The following is a 19,956-nucleotide window of genomic DNA, read 5'->3' on the forward strand; positions in this document are numbered from 1 at the left end:
TCCCGAGTAAAAAATTTCTAAGCAAAAGAACATCAATAAAATTATGGGTACACCTTTTGGTGTATACCAAGTGTACGCCATGTTTTGTTGGTACCCATAGTTTTATTGCTCTCTATGAGGACTCCAGATATGCAGTGAACCTTGAGAGAAACCAACTATTCATAGGTTTCTAAATCAATATTGGTTTTCGAAGTCTAACTGCACCAAATCCCACTAAATAAATTATATAGGCAAGTCCAGTACACTCTTCTGATTCGCCTATATATTTTTTTATTAAGCAAAATAATTTGAGGGCCATTATCAAATTTTACCACTTGATTAATTTCTTTATCAATTTTAATTGGTTCTTGACTCATAAGCCCCTTTTTAATTTTTTTTTAATGTAAGTCCCTAAGAAATGCTAACCCCAAGTGCACTCTTCTAATTATCTTATATTTTTTATTAGTACTCTCTCCGTCCCATTTTTATTGTCTATTTTCGTTTTTCGTGCCGTTCTTTTAACGCTTATATCTCCCAATCTACAATGTTTTTTATAATTTGAAAACTTTGTATTATAGATCTAATCGATAACTATCAAACAAGATCCATATTGAATATTTTTGGAGATACATATTGGAAGATATAAGCGTTGAAAGAATAGCACGAAAAACGAAAATGGACAGTAAAAATGGAATGGAGGGAGTAATAATTTGAGGGCCATCATTAAATTTTACCACGTGATTAATTTCTTTATCAATTTTAAGTGATTCATGAATCATAAGCCCCTTTATAATTTTTTTTAATTAAGTCCCTATGAAATGGTAATCGTCTCAGCCGTTAATTAATCAAACTTGAGACGTTAGTGATTAATTAACGCTTGAGACAATTAGGGGTTTGCTCCTTCCTAACGGATCAAGTTTGAAATCTCTCACTATCAAATCTTTTGGGGTCAGCACATACCGAGCATTTGATCCAGCTACAAATGGCGCCCCTACTAGTAGACGGTGAAGTTTGTAACTCTAGGATTAGTCGAGGTGCGTGTAAGTTGGTCTAGACACCCGATTATAAAGAAAAAAGTTCCTATCAAATGCTGAATCATTCACTGTCCGGATACGCGCGGCAATGTCTTAAGGCTTCACATGGCTTTGTGTGGAGTAACTGCACTCTGAGCTTAATGGTATAAAGTGAGTTGTTTTGGAGAGATAACAACACACACTTCAAAGTAGAAACCTCATTGTTAAAGAAATTAAGAAGCTATGTTCTCATTACCTCTCTTATCCTTCTACTCTCTCCCCTTCTTCTTCATCTTCTTCTTCTTCATATTCTACCTTCTCAGGTTCTTCTCCAATAATAGTCAGAATTTCTTTCCACCTTCTCCGCCAAAGCTCCCAATCTTGGGGAACCTCCACCAGCTTGGCCCGTATCCCCACCGCTCCCTCCGTTCACTAGCTCAAAAATACGGACCACTTATGTTGCTTCACTTTGGCAATACACCGGTCCTTGTTGTCTCCTCTTCTTTATCAGCTCGCGAGATCATGAAAACCCATGATCAGGTCTTTTCGAGCAGGCCTAAACTGAGCATTGCTAGAAGACTTCTGTATGACTCAAAAGACGTGGCGTTCAGCCCCTATGGTGACTACTGGAGGCAGCTAAGAAGCATTTGTGTCCTCCATCTTCTCAGTAACAAGAGGGTCCAATCCTTTCGGGGTGTGAGGGAAGAGGAAACAGCTCTTATGGTCGAAAAGATCAGATCTCATTCTCGTTCCTCTTTATCTTCATTGGTGAACATGAATGACATGTTGGTGACGCTCACAAATAACATCGTGTGTAGAGTGGCAATGGGGAGGAAGTACGATGGAGCGGGAGAAGGGAAGAACTTTACGGAGCTTCTGGGGGGAGCTGTGGAGCTATTGGGTTTTTCCAATGTGGGAGACTACATCCCGTGGCTTGCTTGGATTAACAGTATCACTGGATTCGATGCTAAAGTGGACAAAGTTGCCAAAGGGGATGGACGAGTTTCTGGAGGGAGTAGTGGAAGAACGAAGGAATCTCCATAAACGAGAGAACGGTGACAGTGGAAGAGGAAGCCGTGACAGTGAGGAAACACAGGACTTTGTGGATATTCTACTTGAAATTGAAAGAGAGAACGCAGCTGGATGCTCTCCTATTCACAGAGATACTATCAAAGCGCTTATAATGGTAAAAAATGACTTCTGGTTTTTCATTTAAAGTTGATTCTCGGGATTTGTTAGTTGTATAAATCATTTTGTGGCCTGATTTAGCGTTTATTGGTCACAAACACTTGTTGGACATGAAGAAAGGGCCCTAAACTAGCGCGATTCTAACCGGAAAATGGCTTGTGAGTACTGACTAGTGAGCAAACAACAAACAGTACAATCTTTCGTGACAAAACATAATTAAACAATTCTGATAATTAAGAGCGCGAACATAAACACAAGGAGATGGTGGACACACTTCACATGACCTAAAGTGTTCAGCAAAATTTCCATACGAAAAATTACTTCACTTTCATGGACATCATAGTCTTGATCGTCTCTTTCGACTCTCTATCCTGGTATAATTAATCTAAAATCAGGTTTAAACACCCAAACCAAAAGAGGTTGAAGAAAGGCCTGCTTTAGTCTGTTACTCTAACCCCCATCAAAGTACCTTTCTTTAAAGCTAATTAGCAATAGAATAATGAGAAAAACTTTTTTACGGAACCTTCCGTAAAGAAAGTTTTCGGAGTTCAATCTCGGCCGTCCAAAAGTGTATTGAATGATCCGGATTAAAAACAATTTATTACCATTAAGAGATTATCCCTTAGCGGTAATATTTTATTTTCAACAGTCAAGATTGAGCGCCGGCCTCCATAAAGAACCGCTTTACAGCGGCTCCGTAAATAAGTATCCCTCTAGAATAATATACTACCTCCGTCTCAATTTAATTGTCACTTTTGGGAGTTCGTGCTACTTTTCAATTAATTATAACTTGTAATTTATAATGTTTTAGGTGATTTTTTGAAAACATTGTATTATAGAACAAATCGAGATCTATCAAATAAGATCCATATCGGATATAAAATTCATTACCAATTTAAAGATATAACTAATTTTTTTATTCAGTTAGAATAGAACTGAGACAAGTAAATTGGGACAGAGAGAATAATTGTCTAAGTTGTTTATAGGGTGCAGACTCACATAATAGTTGTACACTAGGTGACTGCTTTAGTGTTGATGGTTGACTTCATATTAAAAATCTCTTATTTTTTGTGTCAATAACTTTAGTGAAGTAATTCCTAGTGTTTGGCACAAGATTGAGTTTGTAAGTGTGCTACTTGTCATGCTTCTCATCCGTTGATTGGCTCTTAAGTGTCTTTTTGGGTGTTGCTTGAACTATTAGGCTTTGGGTGGGGTATTTCTTTTTCGGATCTTTGGATGTATCTCTTTAGGTCCCGATTGGATTCTGTTCTAACTGGGTGTATTCCACAATACACCCGGATAAGGGATGATGGGACTGATTTAGCCTGCTTTGGCAACCCAAATTCCACCTGTATTGGACTCTCCCCCTTCTTCGCGTATACACCTCAATCCGGTGTATGAGGTGCTAAATTATTGCTACCCCTTGAGCTCTCCATAATTTAGCCGGCCTAATACACCTGATTTTTGACCAAAACACCCCTCCTCATCCCCTTCCCCAACGGCTCTCTTTCTTTGTTAACAGACAAGAAGAAGAAGAAACTGATCAAAAAAAAAAAAAGAGAGAAGAAGAAGAAGAAGAAGAAGAAGAAGAGGAGATCACCACCACACCTACACAAAAACACACACACAAACCATCAGAACCACCAGAAATTGCCACCACCAGAAACCCCCAATTTCGAATTTCAAACCCTAAATTTTCGAGTGATGAACAGTGAAAAGAAAGAAGAAGAAGAAGAAGAAGAACATGAATAACAGATCGGAGAGAGAGAGAGAGAGAGAGAGAGAGAGAGAGAGAGAGAGAGAGAGAGAGAGAGAGAGGGAGGGATGTTCACCATGATCGGAGAGCAGCAGCAGCAGCTTCTTCTTCCTCTTCTCCCTCGAGCTCTTCTGCCGTTCTTCCTTCTCTCTCTCTCTCTCTCTATCTCTCTCTCTTTTAAAAGGGCGACTCTCTCTCTCTTAAATCGGCGATAAAAACATAGAAGAGAAAAAGGAAAAATGATTTGGTGCATGTGTGAGCCGTGTGCACATGTATAAAAACAAAGAAGAGAAAAATAATTTGGTGCATGTGGGAGTATTGCTTAATTATGAAAAAATAATACTAATAATTGACAAATAAAATAACTTATAACAAAAAATTAATTCAAGTTAACATTTGTACATTTCATATTAAACAAACCACAAATTGAATTAAATACAATTGAAATTGATTTTTTATTATTTATAAATATTAAATTAATGAATAATCTAATTTTATATTGCATAAGGGCAAATGAGTCATTTAACAGCTTTTTACATCATACACCCTTCTTTATACCACCAATTTATCCTTCATCCAAATCAAGTATTACTTTATCCCCCCTCTATAAATGTCACATCAATGTGGGTCATCCCTTCTTAACTAATACCCCTTACTATCTTATCCCCCCTTCATAAATAATACATCCAAAACTTATACGTCATCCAATCGGGCCATTAGGGAGTTGTATTGGGTCATAGGCGTCAGGAGTCTATTTGGGATTGGTGGTGCTCTGTCGTTGTTGGCTTCTTGCCAATTTTGTTTTGTTTTTCCCTCACTTTGGGTCCTTCTTGGCATATGATTGCTGGAGTTTGTTATTTTCCCATGTGGGTTTTCTTTTTCTCCGGCTTGATGCTGCTTAAAGTCCTTTTAATCTTTGTAATTTGTTTTCAAAGATTAATAAATTTTTTCGCCTTCAAAAAAAAAGTGTGCTACTTGTCAAACATATTTCACAATTTACAATCGTTTCTTTCTAGCTCTGAACTATTTTGGTCTTTTCTTTTTATCCTTTCTTTTTCACTTGTTGCCCTTTATTTCTACCAGCTATCCATTTCACCCATGTTGATCCTGTCTTTTTTACTATATACTCCATATTTCATTTTTCATATAGGACATGCTTGGTGGTGGAACTGACACAACAGCCACATCTCTAATCTGGACGATGACTGAGCTCTTAAGACACCCGAAAGTCATGAAGAAGCTGCAGAATGAAGTGAGGGAAATAGCCCGAGGTAAACCAAACGTAACCGAGGAGGAATTGGAAAAAATGCACTACTTGAAAGCAGTGGTCAAAGAAGCACTTAGGATACGTGCTCCCATTCCATTACTCGTTCCGCGTGAATCGATTCAAGATGTCAGGGTAATGGGCTATGACATTGCGGCTGGCACACAAGTGCTAATCAACGCTTGGGCGATCGCGAGAGACCCCTTGACGTGGGAAGATTCCGAGGAGTTTAGGCCAGAGAGGTTCTTGAACAACTCAATAGACTTAAAAGGGCATGATTTTGAGTTTATTCCCTTTGGTGCCAGCCGGAGGGGGTGCCCCAGTACCCTTTTCGCCATCAATGTGAATGAGCTTGCGTTGGCAAATATTGTGCACAGCTTTGATTTGTCATTGCCCAGTGGAGAGGATTTGGACATGACTGAAGTCACAGGTTTAGCTATCCATAGGAAAACACCTCTAATCGTTGTTGTCAGTCCTTCCTCTTTCTAGTGTCAGAAACTTTGCTATGCTGCTATAGCTCTATATGGAAAATATGTTTTGGTCACCAGCGAATGCTAGATCTCTGAATGACCAAAGCTCCTATATGTATGTTAGTGTCTTTTTATGAACAATATTTCTACCCTAATCGAGGCCTGTATTTTTTCATTGATTACTCTTTTGGGCAAGCTTACACGCATATCGACTAACATTCTAAATTAATTGCCGATCAAAAAAAAAAAACACATTCTAAATTAATGAAGGCAAGTATGATGACCTTTTTTTTTATTTTTTATAATAGAATATGATGCATTTCTTGCAAAGCAAATGAGCTATGCTAATTCATCCAGAAAACTAAACTTGGAGATAGAACAACTAATGGACAAAGATTCAGAGCGCGAGCGAAGGGACCTATTGAAGAATTATGTGACTAATGTTCATCTGGTGATGATCCAAAAAATTAAGGCAAAAATTCTACTTTGATATGGTTTTCGAAAGTTTTTATCTTGACCAAAAAAGAAGGTACTGAGTTGGAACCTAGGTATCTGAAACACAAATAAAAGTGAGAAGTTTCCATCATGTGTGGCGTAGAAAGAGTTTGGGGCAGAGGTAATGAACAATTTTTTTTGAAAAGACCTACAAATGGCCTTGATACAGTTGTGGGCATGCGTGCCCCTTTTCTTCTTTCCTAGGAAGGGATTTCGTTTCCCTCCCGAAAGAGAAGAGTACCGGTTCGCGGGAGCGCTTTTAAGCTGGACGACAAGCGCTCACGAAAAATACAGAGTCGCCACTCGGGTTTTTAAGGTCCGACACCCAAGGAACCGTATTCTGAAGCACTTGCCGTGCTTATTTGATTTGAAAAAGTTAAGGAACCAGTCTGTCATAATCATATCTGGGTTCGGGAGCCAGGTTACGAGAGGGGAAGGGTTTTATGGCACCCCTCTCGCCCAATCCGGAGATCGGTCTTTACTTAGGCATTTGCGAAAGATGTTTGTTTGCGATTCTGTTTTATTAATCAATTTTTAGCCAATTAGGGCAGGGGAATAGTTAATCGGAGATTAAAACCGTAACATTTTGCAGAATGTGATAGATAATAGCACGGACGGAGGAAATGGCAAGAAATAAATGAGATGAAACCTAATACTGATATCAGATGCCGAAACAGTGCCTTAGCTTGAGTTTATCGTGAACGACGGCCTGCTTGCATGCATGGAGATTCACACATGTAAGTTTGACCGTCGCGCGACAAACCCAATCCATCGCGCGAGTGTTGCCATCATACCAATAGGTTAGATTTTATCTCCTTCTGGGCTCTGGAATGGACCAGTGCACACCTAGGACAAACCAAACAGTTTATATGTGCTGAAAGTAGATGATTATTACAAACAAGACTTAACAGAAATAATATGCAATCCCTAAACAGTGGGGATATTAAAGCGAAGGCCTGGATCTTAACTGTTGCTGCAAAGGCAACCCCTGGAAACAAGATGAGCATCGCGCGATGGACTCAGTTCATCGCGCGAGTGTCTTGACTGGACTTCCAGGAATTGCTTTGCATGCTTGGGCTCTAAGACATATTCAGAAGCAACCCAAGGGCATTCCAAAGCAAGTAAAGGAATAAGAGAAACAAGCAAAACCACAGATTTAAACATGCACAACAGTGAAACATCATAAATATTCTCCATAGGAAAGCATAAGACTGTAAATGAACAAGGACAAGGATCCCATCCCCACGAGAACCATATTGTGCTGACCCAAACAGTCGCGCGATGCAGTGGGTACCTCGCGCGTGGGAGTGCTTGTCCACGGTAACTTGTAACTTTGCTGGCCTTAGGACCAGAACTGGTATTGATTACCAGCCTTGGCCCTGCTAGCCCCCCTCAGGGGTTTAAACAGTGAGCAGAAAGGTATTATACCTTTGCTTGAGTGTCTTGAAAATGGCCTGAATGAGGTGGTGAGGCTTGGACAGTGATTGTGTGGGAATGGGTGAAGTGTGGAGTGCTTGTACTTGTATTTCCTTCTTCTCCCTTGACATTTTTTGGTAACCCCTTGAAGAATGGATCATGGGGGGGGTACTTATAGAAAGAAATGTTGGTTGGTGGCTAAGCAAGGCAATGCAACTAGCCAACAAGGCTGGTTGCAATTACTTGGTGGAGAAGTGGGGTGCCAAAGGTGATGGGAGAGTGGGGGAAAGGTGGTGCAAGGGTACCCCTGCAGAACGCTGTTTAGTCGACGAAACGGGGTTACATAGGCCTGTAGCCCCCTGATCACCACGCAATCCAGCTAGAAATTGGTGAAAATGACAGGTGTTGACCATCGCGCGAGGGAGTGGCTTCATCGCGCGAGTGTCAAACTAGCCCCGTGAGGGTCAACAGTCAAAACATTGACTTTGACCACCACCTGGCAAGTAAATCATCGCGCGAGGGATCCAGTTGGTTGCGCGACTATCAAAACTGAGATCAGGGTTTGATTTTAAGGGTCTTTAGGGTTAAAGAGGGGTTCCATACACACCAAGCTCAAGCCATTTCATTCTCTCAAAACCGCTTTCGACCTGAATCATCATCGGGGAAACAAGCAATCCGAAAAATGAAGTAAAATGATCAGGAGGTCAGATTGGGGTGTCTACAACAGTCCCTCATCCAAATCCATTTACTATACACCCGTCCATGTAGTTTTGCAATTTGATTAGAAAAAAGAAGAAAAGAATCTTTCTGCTGTTTGTGCTTACCAAATCAAATGCTGAGAAAGCTAAGATCCTCTCTCTCTCTCTCTCTTGTCAAGGAGAGAGCGATAAGAGCAGTGAAAGCAAAGCAAATCAAATATTTGTAGTTAAAATAATCCTAAGGTTCCTTAATTATTTGAATTTATGCTCTGGAATCCAACAAATTAAGTGCTTGACAAGTTAAAATTTTCCAGATCATATTGACAAGTTTAATTTTTAGGTGAAGGGTAAATATTGAAAAGTAAGCAACTTTTAGGTGTAATCATTATGCTCCTTAAATAAATTAGATTCTCAATATTATACCAACAAATTGGGACGAAGGAAGTATTATATATACATAGGACACTCAATTCAAGCTTTCTCAAAAATCGAGTTGGTAGCACAAACAGGAGAAATACTGCATTTTTATCAAATTGCAAAACTACCATGATGCATGGGTGTATCGTAAATGGATTTTGGTGAGGGACTGTATAAAGGCCATTTGTAGGTCTTTTTAGGGATTACTTTCACGATGATGGAAACTGTATGTTTACTTTTAGGGCTCATCGAAAATATTATTCACTTCAAATATCAGGGCTGGCTCGATCCCCACTTAAACCTCACGCCTTATTATCTCAATAACTTTATATATTTGGCTTTGGTTTGTGAAATACCGTGACCCAAGTATGCAGAAGATATGGCGACGGATCAGGCAGGAAGACGATGACTCCAGGAGCAAGAAGATAGGCGGAGGACGAGGTGGCGACAATGTGGGCGGTAGAGAAGGCCAGGGTGAAACAGTCGTGAGAGGATTGAGAGAAGGGAACGAATTAGGGTTTTGTGTGTATACTACTAAACTGACGTAGAATTAGAGCAAGCGTAAAACATTCTAAGGAAAAGAAAATTTTTCTAAGGAAAAGCTATCGGTACACCATTTAGTGTATACCAAATATACACCATATTTTGTTGGTACCATAGTTTTATTGCTCACTATGAGGCCTCCAGATACACAGTGAACCTTGTGAGACACCAATTATTCATAGGTTTCTAAATCAATAATGGTTTCCGTCGTAGAAACCAGTACACTCTTCTAAATTTTAATTTATTTATTTTTGATCTTCTACACTTTCCTAATTATCCTATATTTTTTATTAAGCAATAATTTGAGGGCCATTATTAAATTTTAACCACTTGATAGTCTTTATCAATTTTAAATGATTCTTGAGCCCCTTTTAATTTTTTTTAATGTAAGTCCCTATGAAATGCTAACCCCACGTGCACTCTTCTAATTATCCTCTATTTTTTTTACTAAGCAATAATTTGAGAGCCATTATTGGATTTTACCGTGTGACTAATTTCTTTATCGATTTTATGTGATTCTTGACTCATAAGCCCCTTTTTAAATTTTTTTTAAAGTCCCTAAGAAATGCTAACCCCATGCCAAGTGTTGGTCTAGTGGTTAACGCCTGAGACGATTAGGGGTAATTTGCTCCTTCCTAAGGTCTCAGGTTCAAAACTACTCAGTGATATCAAATCCTTTGGGGCCAATACATACAGAGCATTCGGCCTGGCTTCAAATGGCGCCCCTGCTATTGGATGGTGAAGTTTATAATCCTAGGATATTAGTCGAGGTGCGTGTAATTTGGTCCAGACATCTGGTTATAGAGAAAAAAGTCCCTATCAAATGCTGAATCATTCACTGTCCCCATACGGCAATGTCTTAAGGCTTCACATGGCTTTGTGTGGAGTAGCTGCACTCTGTGCTTTGTGCTTAATGGTATAAAGTGAGATGTTTTGGAGAGATAACAGCACACTCTTCAAAGTAGAAACCTCATTGTTAAAGAAATTAAGAAGCTATGTTCTCATTACCTCTCTTATCCTTCTACTCTCTCCCCTTCTTCTTCATCTTCTTCTTCTTCATATTCTACCTTTTCAGGTTCTTCTCCAATACTAGTCAGAAAAGCTTTCCACCTTCTCCGCCAAAGCTCCCAATCTTGGGGAACCTCCACCAGCTTGGCCCGTATCCGCACCGCTCCCTCCGTTCACTAGCTCAAAAATACGGACCACTTATGTTGCTTCACTTTGGCAATACACCGGTCCTTGTTGTCTCCTCTTCTTTATCAGCTCGCGAGATCATGAAAACCCATTATCAGGTCTTTTCGAGCAGGCCTAAACTGAGCATTGCTAGAAGACTTCTGTATGACTCAAAAGACGTGGCGTTCAGCCCCTATGGTGACTACTGGAGGCAGCTAAGAAGCATTTGTGTCCTCCATCTTCTCAGTAACAAGAGGGTCCAATCCTTTCGGGGTGTGAGGGAAGAGGAAACAGCTCTTATGGTCGAAAAGATCAGATCTCATTCTCGTTCCTCTTTATCTTCATTGGTGAACATGAATGAAATGTTGGTGACGCTCACAAATAACATCGTGTGTAGAGTGGCGATGGGGAGGAAGTATGATGGAGCGGGAGAAGGGAAGAAGTTTACGGAGCTTTTGGGGGGAGCTGTGGAGCTACTGGGTGTTTCCAATGTGGGAGACTACATCCCGTGGCTTGCTTGGATTAACAGTATCACTGGATTCGATGCTAAAGTGGACAAAGCTGCTAAGGGGATGGACGAGTTTCTGGAGGGAGTAGTGGAAGAACGAAGGAATCTCTATAAACGAGAGAACGGTGACAGTGGAAGAGGAAGCCGTGACAGTGAGGAAATACAGGACTTTGTGGATATTCTGCTTGAAATTGAAAGAGAGAACGCAGCTGGATGCTCTCCTCTTCACAGAGATACTATCAAAGCGCTTGTAATGGTAAAAAATGACTTCTGGTTTTTTCATTTAAAGTTGATTCTTGGGCTTTGTTAATTGTTGTATAAATCATTTTGTGGCCTGATTTAGCGTTTATAGCTCACAAACACTTGTTGTTGGACATGAAGAAAGGGCCCTAAACTAGCTAGCGCGATTCTAACTGAAAAATGGCTAGCTAGTGATCACACAACAAACATACAATCTTTTGTGACAAAACATAAATAAACAATTCTGAAAAGAACGGACATAAACACAAGGAGATGGTGGACACACTTCACATGGCCTAGTTTTATTCGCGGATGAACATCCTAGGATAGAACTAATTGTCTGTAATTCTGAGTTATCCCACGTTTAGTTGCTGAAATGACTGTCCCAATATTAACTTTATCCCTATATGGGGGATTATCCCATAGGGGAGGTGAAATTACGTAGGATTAACAAAGAAATGATTGCTTTCAAAAGTATTTCGATGATATTGGGATTGATTTCAACTATTTTTTTTCTCCAAAAAATTTGTTTGCAAAGTTTTTTAAGAAAATCATTTTTTTTTCAAAAATTGATACAAAAAAAAAAAACTTTTCCCAAATTGTTTTGTAATAAAAGTGTTTCCCAAAAATTGTGTTTTAGAAACTGTTTCTTTTTCAAAACATTCTTTTTTTTAAAAATGTTTTCCAAAAATGTTTTTTAAAAAACATTATTTCTTATCCCATAAGTAATCCTACATGAATCAAACATGCATACGATTTTGTGAAATTAGAGATGAAATTAATCCAGAACTGTTAATCTCAGGGACTATTTATCCTAGGACTGTAAATCTCATCTTTTCAGTCCGCCAATCAAAAGAAGCCAAAAGTGTTCAGCAAAATTTCCATATGAAAAATTACTTCACTTTCATGGACATCATAGTCTTGATCGTCTCTTTCGACTCTTTATCCTGGTATAAATCTTAAATCAAGTTCACAAACCCAAACCAAAAGAGTTAATTTGAAGAAAGGCAAATTAAGCTTTAGTCTGTTACTAACCCCATCAAAGTACCTTTCTTTAAATCTAATCAGCAATAGAATAATATACTGTCTGAGTAGTTCATAGAGCTAGCTGCAGACTCACATAATAGTGTTGATGTTTGACGTATAAGTATTTATTTTACATTTTTAAACTCAAAAATAATGTAAATAAAAATTTATTTATTTATTTATTTTGCTCCGTATAAAAAATCTCGATAGGATCTATCAAACAAGATCCATATTACTAGAAAAATTATTTACGTAGACACATTATTTTTGAGTTTGAATTTACCTTCTTAATAAAAAATAAGTACTTAAAATGAGTTCTGGTCAGGGCCATACATATTAAGAATCTCTCTCTCTCTCTCTCTCTCTCTCTCTCTCTCTCTCTTTGTGTGTGTGGCAATAACTTTATTTCTACCAGTTATCCATTTCATCCATGTTGATCCTGTCCTTTTTCCTATATACTCCATATTTCATATAGGACATGCTTGGTGGTGGAACTGACACAACAGTCACAACGCTAGTGTGGACGATGACTGAGCTCGTAAGACACCCGAAAGTCATGAAGAAGCTGCAGGACGAAGTGAGGGAAATAGCCATGGGTAAACCAAACGTAACCGAGGATGACTTGGAAAAAATGCACTACTTGAAAGCAGTGGTCAAAGAAGCACTTAGGATACGTGCTCCCATTCCATTACTCGTTCCGCGTGAATCGATTCAAGACGTCAGGGTAATGGGCTATGACATTGCGGCTGGCACACAAGTGCTAATCAATGCTTGGGCAATCGCGAGAGACCCCTTGACGTGGGAAGATCCCGAAGAGTTTAGGCCAGAGAGGTTCTTGAACAACTCAATAGACTTAAAAGGGCATGATTTCGAGTTTATTCCCTTCGGTGCTGGCCGGAGGGGGTGCCCCGGTACCCTTTTCGCCATCAATGTGAATGAGCATGCATTGGCAAATATTGTGCACAGCTTTGATTTGTCATTGCCCAGTGGAGAGGATTTGGACATGACTGAAGTCACAGGTTTAGCTATCCACAGGAAAACACCTCTAATCGTTGTTGTCAGTCCTTCCTCTTTCTAGTGTCAGAAACTTTGCTATATGCTGCTGTAGCTATTTATGGATAATGGAAAATATGTTTTGGTCACCAGCAAAGGCTAGCTACATCTCTGTGGCTAGAGATCTCTGAATGACCAGAGCTCCTATATGTAAGTGTCTTTTTATGAACAGTATTTCTAGCCTAATCAAGGCCTGTATTTATTCATTGATGACTCTGAGTGTGTTCGGGCCAGCTTACATGTACACCAACTAACGTTTCCAAATTAACCAAGGCAAGCATGATGACCTTTTCTTTCTTTTTTTTTCATATTAGAAGATGACACGTTTTTTGCAAAGTAAATGAGTTATGCTAATTCATCCAGAAAACTAAACTTGGAGATAGAACAAGTAATGGACAAACATCCCAAACTACTAAAATTCGAGAGTGCAATGATTTAGAGTGCGAGCAAAAGAACCTATTGAAGGATTATGTGACTAAGGTCCATCCGACGATGACAAATATTTATTTGTAGAACTGGTCTAGAAAATTAAATAAAGGCAAAAATTCGACATTGATATGGTTTTCGAAAGTATTTATCGTGAACAAAAAAGAAGGTACTGAGTTTTAGCATGTCAGCTGACGCAAGTCATTATAGGTCATACATTATAATGATGCAATATTATAATGTGGGTCCAATGCTCATTCATTCTGCAATATTATAGTGTATGGCCATTTATTACAAATTCTCTCACCAAAAGCGCAGTCAGAAACTCTTAACCAAAACTCTCTCTTAAATCAAGTCTCGCAAAATACTAATTTCCACCAAAAAAAACAACAACATTTACTGGCTTCTCCAATCCAAATGGACGAATTTTCAGTCAAACAAACAAACAAACAAATTAATGAAGTGCAGAGTCTTCCAATATTGGATTTGAGCAAAAAAATTCCTCACACAATCCTTCTCAAGTATGAGAATGACCGTGTGTGAGGATAAGCTCATTCAATGTGCAATTGAGACATTTTGTTTGTTTATTTTAGCAGACTTTCAGTGAAGACGTACCCCTGCAGCCAGCTTTGTTAACAACATATGAGGCCCTTGTTTGCCATCAGCTGATAAAGTGGGGGACCTATTAATTCAGTGGGAAATGAATTTCATTTTCAGTCCTTTTGATTCCCTCGTTCAACAATAAGTTGATAACATTCTCTCATTAGACACCAAACCATCATTCTCAATTAAATGAATCAAAAAACTGAGATCAAGACTATTTGAATAGTACACATACCTACATGTCAGCAGGATAATTCCCAGGTCAAGAAATCCTCCAATAGTAACTTCCGATTTGGTTCTTAATTCTCGATCTCGTGAATGTTATAGTTGGAATGGTCTCGAAAGACAATTTAAGGAATCTATCTCCAACTAATTAATTAAAAGTGACACGAGACACTGAGATATACATGATTATAAAAAGTAAGGAATGTAGCTGTCTCCAAATAATCTTTTCTAATGAACCTAGCTATATTTGAATCAGATTGGTCACTCTTAATCTTGGTTAGCTCATTAGTTTTGGTTGCATAATCTGATAGTCGTCATAGTTATTGATTTGATTGGGTTCAAGCAAAAGTAAAATAAATAAATTAAGAATACCAAAATATCCACGTGGTTGTGTTCCCGAAGCACTAGAAAATCTCTGTACATATAAAGTTCAATAAAAAACTGTTCGGATGAAGCCATTTTTTCGGTCATTTTTTTTGCTGATTTCTAGCGGGTACCTTTAAAATTAAGGGTGAGCAAAAAATTCGTCAATCCGCGAATCCAGTTCAAACCAATCCAAACCGAAAGGTTTGATTTGGTTTTTTAGTAATATGGTTTGGTCATGGTTAAAAAAATTAGAAACCGCGTTATATGGTTTGATTTATGGATTCACGTTTGTGGTTATGGTTCTAATCCGATCCGAACCGTATAATACATGTAGGGAGGTATTCCCGAGCAGATACTTTTAGTTGCCGAACACGAGATATTTGGGAGCACGTGATAAGTATGATAGGACTTATCGCCGGGCGGTATGGTGAACGGCGATATGGACCAATGATATGGGAAGTCATTAATCCAGGCAATCTGATCGGCTAATAAAGGACCAGTTACATGTGAAGTGATTGGTCCAAGCCGTCTGTTCGGCCATGAGATAGCCGAACAAAGAAAGAGCTCCAATCAAGAGTAGGAGCAGAGAGAATACTCTGGAAGATTCCAGAGTAGTCATGTCCCGTAAAGGAATAAAATCTCGAGAATATAGGATCTGGTAAAGATACCCAATGAGAATGGGATGTTCGGCCAGTAATGGAAAAGAATCCTAAAAGGACACTTTTCTAATAAACTGATAAAGGAAACGAGAATCCTTGATATCCTGGGTTTCCTATACGAAACAGGAATCCTAGGGCAACAGGAATGCTTGGGCAGTAAGCATATGCAAATCTATAAATATGAGGTAAACTCAGAGGCAAATGGTACGCAATACACTGCATTCTTATTGCTTTCTTACTGATAATTAGGGTTTGACTGCTAGTACGTGATACTAACCATCGGAGGGCCTTTGCCACGAGAGGCAAAGGTGCACTCACCCACTGTCTATTTTGCAGATTAGGGTTCCGACGACGAATTAGGGTTCCGGTGAAGAGGCACGAATAAACCGTTGCAATCCAATTGATCCGAAGCATCAATTGTTTTCATCCCCCTACAATTGTTGCCGTCTGTGGGAAACGAACAATTTTTTAGAAAAAGAATCATGATGGAAGAAGATCCAGTTACTCCGTTTAGTCCAAAGGACCAGTTGGGTGGGGGAAGAGATAAATCCCCACCAGGTGCTCTGAAAAAGCCCACTGGTAGACATAACGGGGATAACTCCAGAGAAAAAGGAGATAAAACTGCTACTGGCTCCACGAGAAGGAGTAAGTCTCATCGAAGAGATGAGTCAGTAACCCATTCAAGAAGTATATACAATGATAACGATGTCCTTGATAAAAAGAGAAGGGAAATCGAGGAGTATGTTCGTTTAATTAAAAAACGAGAGTATGAGATACAAGAATTACGGTGGGTACGAGAGCACCCAAAAGATTCTGGACTCTCTCGTAGGAATTCCCAGAGGGACGAACGGATTCTGGTAGTTTATAAGCAGACTCATTCACGAAGGAGAACGAGCAGGAGTCCTAACAAAGGGAGATACGAAGCTTCTCCACGAAAAAGGAGAAGCAAAAGTAAGAGCTGAACACCCGAGAGACGGGCTTCTTCGAGAAAAAGGAGGAGCAGAGACCGAAGTTCCACCCCAGAGGAGGAGGAGACCAGGAAACATCATCGAGATAGGTACGAAAGACCAGATGCTGATTGGGCCAAAGCTACGACTCACAAATCTAAGGAGATCGAGGATGGGACAGTGACTGCACGAGAAGCAGCACGCAAGGCCCTAAGTAATATTGTAGCCTCCCCCTTTGCAAAAAGGCTACAAGAGGCTAGGTTGCCGAGCAGAGTCAAGCACGGTACATTCGTACTTTATGAGACAAATACGGATCCCGTGGCTCACATACAGTATTATCAGCAGGCTATGTTCATGCATGAAGGGGATGATGCCATCCTATGCAAGATGTTCCCCTCCAGTCTTGGCAAGGTGGCTTTAGCCTGGTTTCATAAACTGGGTCCGTGATCCATACGAGGATGGAGGCAGTTGGCTGAGGAATTCATTGCTCGGTTCTTGACGAGCAGAAAGGCCCCAAAGACCTTTGAGAGTCTATCCACCATGAAACAGGAGGAGAACGAGCAGATCAGGGATTATGCAAAGACTGGGAAACTTTCAACGAGATTGAAAGTTGCAGTGAGGAGTATACAATTGCCACCTTCAAGACTGGTTTGCCTATTCAGGGAGAGCTGCGTCGTTCATTGAATAAACATCCGGTAGCCACACTGGCTAAATTAATGGAACGGATAGAGCAACATGCCAGAATGGAGGATGACATACTTCGTGAGGATGACAGGACTGTTACCGAACAGCCGAAGGCGCCTGCCAGAAAGGTGGATAAGCCAGAACCCAAAACTTATAGAGAGAGAAGGGAATATGGGCAGGCTAGGAAAGAGCCGTACAAGGATAAGCAAGCTCCTGACCCCAAATCTTTCTTTTCTATCACTACGGTTTGGAAGGAACCAATATACGGGATTCTTTATCGAATAAAGAATCAGCCATATTTTAAATGGCCACCGAGTCTAGGCGGAGACAAGGATGCAAAACATGCTACGAATCAGCACTGCAGTTACCATAAAAATTAGGGCCATATGACTGAGGATTGTGAGATGTACAAGTGACACCTTGATGATTTGGTCTCTCGGGGCTATCTCAAGGAATTTATCCAGGAGGATCCAAAGGAAAAAAGGAAAGCTATGGAACTGGGTTACGAGCAAAACCCTAAAGGAGTAATCCATATGATACATGGGTTGGCCACACCTTATACGAGAAATGAGGTTAGGCTGTTACAAAGGCAAGTCAGGCACGATCAGCATGTGATGCGACTGGGAAATAAGAGAGGGCGAGAGAGTGATGAATGCAAAGAAAGCATAGCATTCACTGATGATGATCTGGGAGAAGTCCAAATACCCCACAACGATGCTTTGGTCGTAACCCTATGAGTTGGGGAATATGACATAGAGAGGATTTTAGTGGACTCAAGAAGTTGTACAGAGGTAATATATTACGATGCATTCAAGAAGCTGGGATTGGCCCAAACAGACTTAGAGCAATCTAAAACACCCCTGATCGGCTTCAGTGCAGGAGCAGTCTGGCCCCTGGGAAAGGTAACACTACCTGTTCGGGCTGGATCAGTGGTGTTAAAGACAGATTTTTTAGTTGTCGATGTTCCTTCCTCCTATAACGCGATTATAGGGAGGACATGGTTGCATAAGATGAGAGCAGTCTCCTCGACTTATCACTAGATGGTGAAATTTTCAGGATCAAATGGGATTGAGGTACTTAGAGGCAATCAGAAAGTGGCCAAACAGTGTTTGATTTCCATTATTAAAAGAGCCCCAAAAGTCCACCACGTTCATACGTTAGAAGTACCAGATCAACCAACTATCGAGGATGTTGGAAGAAGTCCAGCTGAAAAGGTAGTAGAAGGCTTGAAGAAAATCCAGATCAACGAAACTGATCCTGAAAGATATTTCTTGGTAGGGGAATCATTGCCAGCAAAGGAAAAGGCTGAATCAATAAGATTTCTGAAAGAATATGTTGATGTATTTGCATGGGTTCTAGAGGAAATGCCCGGAGTGGATGCAGATGTGATCGTCACCATTTAAACGTTGATCCTCAACATAAGCCGATCATTAGGGCAGCCGTGCACCATGTGGATGCAGTAATTGAGGAGGTCGATCGTTTACTGAAAGCTAAAGCAATACGTGAAGTCTACTACCCGGAATGGTTATCCAACACCGTTGTGGTGAAGAAAAAGAACGGAAAGTGGTGTGTCTGCGTAGACTTCACAGACCTAAATAAAGCGTGTCCAAAAGATAGTTTTCCTCTTCCAAGAATTGACCAATTGGTTGATGCAACCGCCGGTTACGAGCGAATGAGTTTTCTCGATGCATATCGAAGATATCATCAGATTGCTATGTTTGGGCCTGATCAAGAGAAGACTTTGTTTATCACACCACGAGGGTTGTATTGCTATAATGTTATGCCTTTTGGGCTAAAGAATGCTGGGGCAACATACCAAAGACTTACAACCATCATGTTCAAGAAGCTGCTTGGAAAAACTATGGAAGTTTACATAGATGATATGGTGGTAAAAAGCCAAGATAAGCAGGGACAGATAGCTGATTTAAAAGAAGTTTTCGAAATCCTGAGGGAGTATAAATTGAAACTCAACGCCTCGAAATGTGCATTTGGAGTCGGATCAGGAAAGTTCTTGGGCCATTTGGTGACCATGAGAGGGATTGAGGCTAACCCCGATCAAATTGCTGCCCTACAAAGGCTTCAGAGCCCAAAAACCACTAAGGAAATTCAAAGGTTGACTGGAATGGCTGCAACACTTAATAGATTCATCAGCAGGTCAAGTGACAAGTGCAGACCCTTTTTCCAATTGCTGAAAAAGAGGGAGGGATTCGAATGGGGAACAGAGTGCGAACGAGCCTTCTAGGACCTGAAGAAGTATCTGGCCGAGCCCCTGCTTTTGTCAACACCGCAGCCAGGTGAGTCTTTAATTTTGTACTTAGCTGTTTCGAGCATGCAGTAAGTGCAGTCCTGTTGAGGGATTTGAGAATCGAACAAATCCCTATTTATTATGTTAGCAAGACATTGCTGGATGCAGAGACGAGATATCTGCCCTTAGAAAAACTTGTCCTGGCACTTAGGACAGCCACCAGGAAACTGCCACACTACTTCTAAAGCCACAAGGTTGTGGTTTATACTGAATTCCCATTAAAATCACTGCTACGAAAGGCAGACTTCTCTGGAAGGATCTCGACATGGTCCGTCGAACTGTGCCAATACGATATTGATTATCAGCCACACACGGCAATCAAAGGCCAAATACTGGCTGATTTTGTGGCAGAATTCTCGCCTGCAATAGCACCTTTGCCTCCTATGAGAAAGGAGCAGGTAACAGGACCACCAGCAAAGAAGAACTAGGCCCCAGCCAAACAGGATCCCTTGGAATGGAAGCTATTTGTTGATGGATCAGCATGTAACACAGGATTAGGGAT

General features: G+C 40.2%; 1 protein-coding gene and 1 pseudogene across 1 annotated transcript; both read left to right on the forward strand.

Annotated features, from left to right (window-relative positions):
- Positions 1-1,079: 1,079 nt before the first annotated feature.
- On the forward strand, positions 1,080-5,825 carry LOC131326791 (cytochrome P450 736A117-like; annotated as a pseudogene).
- A 4,250-nt stretch (positions 5,826-10,075) lies between these two features.
- LOC131326790 (cytochrome P450 736A117-like) lies at positions 10,076-13,445 on the forward strand. The gene is made up of 2 exons (XM_058359669.1): positions 10,076-11,176; positions 12,662-13,445. Exons 1-2 carry the CDS (start codon positions 10,235-10,237, stop codon positions 13,262-13,264), a joined length of 1,545 nt encoding a protein of 514 aa, XP_058215652.1. The 5' UTR covers positions 10,076-10,234; the 3' UTR covers positions 13,265-13,445.
- The last annotated feature ends 6,511 nt before the right edge of the window (positions 13,446-19,956 follow it).

The sequence above is a fragment of the Rhododendron vialii genome, chromosome 5a (assembly GCF_030253575.1).
Source record: "Rhododendron vialii isolate Sample 1 chromosome 5a, ASM3025357v1".
NCBI classification, from domain to species: Eukaryota; Viridiplantae; Streptophyta; class Magnoliopsida; order Ericales; family Ericaceae; genus Rhododendron; species Rhododendron vialii.